The following is an 8,332-nucleotide window of genomic DNA, read 5'->3' as shown; positions in this document are numbered from 1 at the left end:
TCAATCAGAACACAAACTGCACCCTGCTGGGATGGGAGAAGAGCCTGCCTGCCTTCTAAACCAGAATATGACTAACTGATGGTCTTTTCTTATATCCCACCTGTCTGCTGCCACCCTGAGTCACAGACCCCCTCAAAGCTGGGTGTGTGGCATCAACTTCCTATGTGCTCAGCAGGGACTTTCCCATCCACACATCCCACCTTCTCCCCTCCAGCCGCACATCCATCATCCACACATGGGGAGACCAGAACAGCATCACCAAGGCTTCACCCATGTGTCCACTTTCTCAGGGCTCAAGCCTTCCCTTCCCAACTCGTTCAAGATTCCAGATTTGGCTGAGTGAGGTGGCGCAAACCTTTGATCAAAACACTTGGGAAGCTGAGGCAGGTGGATCTCTGTGAATTCTAGGCCAGCCTGGTCTACACAGGGAGTTCTAGGACAGCCACACAAAAGAAACCCGTCTCTCCAGGTGGGGAGGGTTATCATTCTACACTGTGTACAGCGTCCTCCTGCCCCCACCACGAGGTAAGAGCTTTTCCCTCTGCAGCCCGGGCTGGAACATCCCTGTGTATCTTTCCACCTCATCAACTTTCATCTCCACAAACAGAAGCAGGAAGCCTCTCCCTCCTCCTGCTTCACTATTAGCTTCACGAGCGAGGACATTATGTATGCAGCAGACATGACTCCACGCCACCATCTCCTGTAATTACAGTGCCTTCTCTCTCCCACTGTCCTGGCTTATTTGACTGTAAAGTGCTTGAAGGAGGGACAAAAGATGCGACAGAGGCCGAGGTTGAAGAGTAGTGTAATTTTAGCATCCAAGAGAGTAAAACAAACAGCTAATGCATCCATCAGGAGCCCATCAACTGTGAACACACAATGTTTCAGAGCTTTACAAGAGGTACTGAAATAACTGTGGGCTTCACTATGGAACGAGTGCTATTATTTATTGTAACCAGTAGGAGCCCCCAAACAGGTGCAGAGGGCCACATCCGCTTTCCTTCAGAGGACAGGCGCATTATACTTGTCGTGTAAGTCAGCGACATTGTCACTGGAGACACGGATCCAGCCATCCTCCCGCACGTGGTAGAGGTTGACTGAACCTCCAGAGTAGGCATCTCTGTAGGTGGCTTGGTAGATGGCTCGGCGGGCCAGATCATAAGCATCCTCCACTTCTAGGTCATAGGAGTAGCCTCGATCCATGACCCCATAAGCATACACGGAGCCAGAACCCACTGAGAAGGCAGTTCCAGAGATCCGGTTCCCCTCACTGTCTACATAGTAGAGGCCTAGAAAAGGAGACGAGGCGGGTAGGGATAAAAGGAGAAAGACCATCATTTCCTTGCTATCTCATTCATCTTCCAAGGCGATTTCTCATCTTCTCAACAAGGATGTAGCTCTGCAGAATATAGGCCTTGCACGTGCAAGGTGGCCTTGGGTTTGATTTCTATCTATCAACACACTCATGCACACACGCACACCACCACCAAAATGGAATCTCAGCACACTTGGGCAGTGTAGGCAGGAGGACCAGGAGTTAAAGGTTAGCCATAATTATGAATTGAGTTTGAGGCCAGCCTGTGCTACAGAAAATCCTGTTTCAAACAAAACAAAATGGCTGGAAAGACTGTTCTGCAGCTAAGAATACTTGTTGCTCTCGCTAGGATCCAGGTTCAGTTCTCAGTATCCACAGGGTAGCTCACAAGTGTCTGTAACTTCAGTTTCCAGGGACCCAACGCCCTCTTCTGGCCCCCTTAGGCACTGGACGTGCAAATGGTGCACACACACACACACACACACACACACACACACACACACACGCAAACACTCACACGCATATGCAAATACATACACGCAAACACACAGAAACTCACAAGTGGTGCACATACATACACACATGCAAATACTCACACACATGCAAACACACACAGAGAAACTCACAAAGAAACAAAATAACTTTTTTCTTTTCTATTCTTTTCTTTTCTTTTCTGAGATAGGGTTTCTCTGTATAGCTCTGGAGCTTGTCCTGGAACTAGCTCTTGTAGACCAGGCTGGCCTCAAATTCACAGAGATCTGCCTGCCTTTTCCTTCTGATTGCTGGGATTAAAGGCATATGCCAGGACCACCGATAATTTTTTTAAAAATTGGAGAAAGAATCAAATTTCCTGTTGAGCTCTCCAGAGTGCAAGCACCATGCCACCCATCTCTCCTCCATTACACAAACCATCGTGCCTGTTCTAAGGGGAAGTCCAAAAGGCAAGAGTGCTAGACAGTCCAAGCATAGGACCTTCAGGCATGGTGGAAGACAACACTTAAAACAGAGCCCCAGGGCTGCAAGGGAGGGCTCCTTCTAGGCCAAAGACTAAATGAAACGGAGATGGCAACCACACAGCTGAGTGTCACCATCCACACAGTGACAACAGCACTTAAAATGGTACTACCGCCAAATACTGAGACATAGTTTGGGAATTTTATATTTTCTATAAACCAATTCCACTAGCTTTATATATTTCTGATTTGGTCTCACTGTGTGGCCCAGGCGGTCCTGGTTCAATACAGCTTAGGCTGGCTTTAAACTCTTGACCCTCCTGCTTCAGCCTCCATAGGGCTAAGATCACAGCTGTGATCACTTGGCTTCTCTGTTGTTTAAGTTAGGGTCAGTGAGGTACTCAGCATGTGACTGCTGCTTACCACCAGGCCCAAAGGCCTGGGTTTATTCCATAGAACAAGGGAGCCAACTCCCGTAAGTTATCCTCCGAACTCCACATGTAGGTGTTGGGATGTGCGCTTTCTTGAACTCACATACACATAAGAAATAAATAATGTAACTTAAAATTTTTTGGTTTCTTTTTTTGTTTGTTTTTCCAGACAGGATCTCTCTGTGTAGCTCTGGCTGTCCAGGAACTTGTTCTGTAGACCAGGTTGGCCTCAAACTCACAGAGATCCGCCTGTCTCTGCCAACTTAAAATTTTTAAAAATGGGGTTGGAGAAATGGTTCTATGGGTAAGAGCACTGGATGCTCTTGTAGAGGTCCTGGGTTTGGTTCCCAGCACCCACACAGTGGCTCACAACTGTCTGTCTGTAACTATATTCTAGGGGATCCAACACCCTCTTCTAGCCTCTTTGAACACTAGACATGCACTGTAGTGCACAGACATATAAGCAGATAAAACACCCATGCACATAAAATGAAACAATGTAAAAAATTTAATATAAAACACTATATATATATATGCACACACACTCATGAGAAATTTTAAAATTATGTGTGCAGCTCACTTTTTGTCCTGTTAGAAAATGCTAGCTTGCTAGGTGGTGGTGGCGCACACCTTTAATCCCAACACTGTCAAGCAGAGACAGGTGGATCTCTGTGAGTTCAAAGCCAGCCTGGTCTACAGAGTGAGTTCCAGAACAGCTAGGGCTACACAGATAAATTCTTTCCCAACTGACCCCCTGTACCCCCCAAAAAACTGCCTAGAGTTTATCTCTTCAGTCAACTGAATTCTCAAATATAGCTGTTTTCTAGTCCTCACTGTTTATTGAATGGGGAAGAAGGAAAATGTGCCCATCGCTGTCCTTATTGCTTTATATTCACTACACACAACCATTGTGACAGCTCACTCAACCTACTGAGAGATGAAGAAATAGGCTAAGAGGAAAGGTTTGAGGTCAGCTGAGACAATGACACAGCAAGTCTAACTCCATGCCCTTTCCTATACAGCACAATGCCTACCTTACCTTGGAGAGGGAAGGAAAAGCTTCAAGAACCCAATTAACACACACATCCTCAGCATCCACTAAAAGCCCTTAATTATCTATCCATTTAGCCCCGCCCCACCGTAGGGCCCACGCCAAGGAGTACATAACTCCAACAACTCACCGGGGCCTCTCTTATCCCAGCCACAGATCATGGTACCCATGGACAGCCCCATGCCCTTGTACTGATACACCATGTTAGCAAGAAGCTTGGAGGCTGCCGCGACAGAGATGCGTTCCTTATTTCGAAGCTCATAGATTCGACACTGCCGAGCCAACAACCGCTCCCAGAAGCTGCAGTCGGCTGCACCCCCAGCCATGGTGCCCAGAAGGTAGGGGTTGATCTCGATCACTTTCTTCACGGTCTGGGAGGCAATGTAAGCACCTGCTGTGGCCCGGGAATCTGCAGCAACAATGACTCCATGGCGAAACTAATTCAAGTCAGAGAAAACACAAAGGAGGTCACATAAGACCACAAATACTTCCAATACTTCTTTTTGTATTAATGTAAAACCAGAATATCTTCCTGTATCTTTTTGGATTGTGTAATTGAGTCCACATATTAAATGTCATTTGGGCTTAACAGCAATTCCTGATTTGAGAATAACAAGATTACTCACTTCACATATGAAGAAATGACTTTAATGACATAAAGACTCCCCTAAGAGCACTAGAGTTAGCTCAGTGGTTAAGAGCATTGGCTAGTCTTATTCTTCAGGGTCGAGTTCAGTTCCCAGCACACAAATACACCCTAGTGAGTGTGCACAGCGTATTTACTTCTTGTTCCAATGAATCCGACGCCCTCTCTCCACCTCTGCGAGCACTACACACGTAGTGAATACACAAAAAGGCAAAACACACAAAAATAAGAATAAATCGGGCTGGAGAGAGCGCAGTGGTTAAGAGCACTGTCTGCTCTTCCAGAGGACTTGGGTTCAATTCCAAGCACCACATGGCGGCTCACAACTGTCTGTAACCCCAGTTCCAGGGGACCTGACACCTTCACGCTGACGTACATGTAGGCAAAACACTAACGCATATGAAATAAAATAAATTATTTAAAATATAAATAAATCTTTAAAGATTCGCCTAAGAGCCACAACTAGTTATTTAGAGGTGGCACAGGGACCTTAATTGTTTGGTACCCACTACAGTAGTGCCCGGACTTTATCGAGCTCCGGGGAGGGGACCCCCAGTTTGTAAAACCTTTGCTGAACCGCTACAACGTTTTTCTCTCAGCCACCACGGTTCGCTGTTACTGCGGCTTCCCTTCTTGAACAGGGACAAACGGGAACGCCTAGGAGCCAACCCAAACAGTCTCGGTCTCCTTCCTTCACCGCCCCCGCTCCCACCTCCCCGTTCTCAAGATTATCAGACGGCGAAACCGCTAAGGGTCGGGGTGAGAGGACCGAACCTCCGCCCGCCTCGGTTCCGGCTGGGATGCCCGAGAGGCGAGAGCCGCAGGGCGGCTGGCTGAGCACCTTGAAGGCCAGGGTGGTGGTTCCATGAAGCATTTCGATCCTCGGCTCCTCGGAGACACCCCAGCCGGGCGCGGCCAGGCTCAGCCCATCAGCGGGACTCCCCGGACCCAGGTCCAGCAGATCTGCGCGACCTCCGAGTCCAAAAAACCCATGCTGGTTCACCGGCAAAGGCCGCTGTAACACGCTAGCCAGCGCCATCTCTAGTGAGGGCAACAGGAATTAACTCCGAGACCGCCTCCGAAGAACGGACCGGCAACACCGCCCCGTCACAGCTTCACGTCCCAGGAAGTCTATAGGGAGAAGCCATTTTTACTCCGGGCAACCACGCCTCCACGTGCTTGCGTCGGGCTGATTTCACCCAGGAAGGGCGGAAACGAACGCTAAAAGGATGCGACTACCGTTTTTTACTTTGGTCATCGTAGTACCCACCGAGTAACTTCTCGTTGACTGAGGGCCATCTTTGAGAAGGGCGTGACGGCTTGAAAATCCAACCTGGGTTCTGGCGTTTGGTCGCCGCCCTGGCCCAGGGTCAGGTTACACTCTGCATCTGTTTCTAAAAACCCTGTTAACGAGGGGTTGCCATTTTTTTTTTAAGGACACCATTCCTAATTCTGGTTAAAATAATTGTTTTAGGACATTTTCTTATGGTATTAATTCAGCCACATTAGTTTGTGGTTAAAAAAAAAAAAAGAAAGAAAAAAAAAAAAAAAAAAACAAAAGACACCTCCTCGGTGACACAAGCCTGAAATCCCAGCACTCCGTTGGCAGAGGCAGCCTGGTCTATGAAGTTCCAGGACAGCCAGGGCCACCCAGAGAAAGTGTCTCGGAAACAATAACAACAACAACAACACCGCTTCTTTTTAAATAACATTCATACCACAGCTATTTTTGTGTGTGTGTTTTTGAAATGATCATACTCTATATCCTGAAAGTCACTTACGTGGCCCAGTTTGCCCTCCAACTCTACAAGGCTCTCTTGCCTTGTCTCAGAATAATGGGATTGCAAACCTGCGCCACCACACCAGGGGCGCTATTCCTTAAAAGGCTTTTGTTTTATTTTGTTTTTTGGGGGACAGTGTCTCACTATATATATAGCCATGGCCTGGACTGGAACTTGCTATGTAGCCGTGAAATCATGGTGATCCTCCTGCCTCTGCCTCCAAAATGCTGGGATTAAAGGCGTTCACCACACCCTGCTGAAAGAAACCAGTTTCTAAGATTCTCTTCTACCTTCTAGTGAGAATTTTTATTAATAAATTACCTGTAAGGCAAATAAAATAAAGGTCGAAAAACAAAGGGTTTGGTTAACTGAAAAAGTATAGTCTCAGTTTAGTGCCTGCTTTTTTGTTTACTTGTTTTTGATATTTCAAGGCAGGGTTTCTCTGTGTGACTCTGGCTATCCTGGAACTCACTATGTAGACCAGGCTAGCCTTGAATTCTGACTCCCAAGTGTTGGGATTAAAGGCAAGTGCCACAATGCCTTCCTTCGCGCCTGACATTTAAAATAGTAGTAATTGACATGTGAGAATCTGAAGGAGAGTTGAGGGTCCATAAAGATGTAGCTGGAGATCCGACTGCAGCCTGCCAAGATTGGCTTCATCAGAAATAGGCGATGTTTCATGGCCTCTTCCTTCCCCACCCACCCTTACCGCTCAACACTTTTGGGAATGGTAACAAGTCAGGAAGTAGGAATGTGTATAAAATGTTGCTTCCTGCTTTGTGGATCTATGAAGTCAGCCTCTAGCCTTGCTTGTTGGATCCAACTATCAGTATCTAAATTCAGTGTTCCATCAATGCCCAGCTCGGGCCGTCCTCCCTTATAGCTTTTGCATGTGCAGTGTTTTCCATGCTGAAACCTGGCAACCTTTTCCAAATCCTACAGCCAGAGGTAGAACATTTTTATCCGTCTCACACTTAGGTAGTGGAGGAAATGCAGGGTAGGGCTTGTGAGAGGACACAGAGAGCTGGAACTACTTCAGTTTGGAGCCCCAGCACTAAGCTAAAAAGCTGGGTGTGGGCATGAGCACCCATAGCCCCAGTGCTGGGCAACAGAGACAAGTAGATCCCAGATGCTTGCTGGTCAGATAGTCTGGGAGAAAACCAGCATTTTAGGTTTGTTGAGAGACCCTATCTCAAAGGAATATGGTACAGAGATAGAGCAGGACATGGGAATCTGTTCAACATGGACCCCACGTGCACACACCTGCATGTTGTTTTTCCTCCGGCACAGTGGCTGCACCGAAGCTGCTGTTTCAGCCACTGATTGCAGCTCTGCAGTTACTGAGCAGCTTCTCAGACAGCCACCTGGTAGGACTTTTACATCCCACCGGATCCACCTCCTGCTGATGCCACCGAATGTAGTGTTTTGTTCTGTTCTGTGTTTTGGTTTTTTGAGACAGGGTTTCTCTGTGTAACAGTCCAGGCCGTCCTGGAACTAGCTCTTGTAGAACAGGCTGGTCTCGAACTCACAGAGATCCTCCTGCCTCTGTCTCCTGAGTGCTGGGATTAAAGGCGTGCGCCACCACTGCCTGACAAATGTACTTTTTACTAAATCTCTATCAGTCTGTTTATCAATAAGACTCGGGAGTCAGAGACTGGGGTGAAAACCTGCCAGCTCAGAGAGACTGAGGAGCAACTAGCTGACCTTTGCTCTTCTCTGGTGTCTCAGAAAAAGGGCATCCTTCCACTCCACCATACTAAAAAAGACCACCATGCCTAAAGTCCCTCCCTACTACTTCCTGTGTATCTCTACCCATCTTCCTGATATCCTGAGACTCTCTATGATTACTTTCTATCAACTAGTTGCTGGCTCTGCCTCCTGACACAAGGCTGATTTTATATAATTAACACAAATGCAAACTCAGGGTTCACAGTGTGGTTGAATATCCCGCAACACATACACAGCCTTCCACACACCCCTGCCACACACACAGGGAAAAAGAGAATGCAAAATTCCTGTTGCGTGTGTGTTCTTTGCAATCACTTCTGTAATGCCTTCCCTTCCCTTCCTTCCTTCCTTCCTTCCTTCTTTCCTTCCTTTCCTTCCTTCCTTTTTTTTGAGTTTTCAAGACAGGATTTCTCTGTGTAATAGCCCT

General features: G+C 47.2%; 1 protein-coding gene across 1 annotated transcript; it reads right to left on the bottom strand.

Moving 5' to 3' along the window:
- Positions 1–788: 788 nt before the first annotated feature.
- On the bottom strand, positions 789–5,482 carry Psmb5 (proteasome 20S subunit beta 5). Its single transcript, XM_038310089.1, has 3 exons — positions 5,238–5,482; positions 3,881–4,187; positions 789–1,289 (listed from the first exon to the last, which is right to left on the bottom strand). Exons 1-3 carry the CDS (start codon positions 5,433–5,435, stop codon positions 1,003–1,005), a joined length of 792 nt encoding a protein of 263 aa, XP_038166017.1. The 5' UTR covers positions 5,436–5,482; the 3' UTR covers positions 789–1,002.
- Between the last annotated feature and the right edge of the window lie 2,850 nt (positions 5,483–8,332).

The sequence above is a fragment of the Arvicola amphibius genome, chromosome 13 (assembly GCF_903992535.2).
Source record: "Arvicola amphibius chromosome 13, mArvAmp1.2, whole genome shotgun sequence".
NCBI lineage: Eukaryota > Metazoa > Chordata > Mammalia > Rodentia > Cricetidae > Arvicola > Arvicola amphibius.
This window is presented reverse-complemented; position numbering and strand designations above follow the sequence as displayed.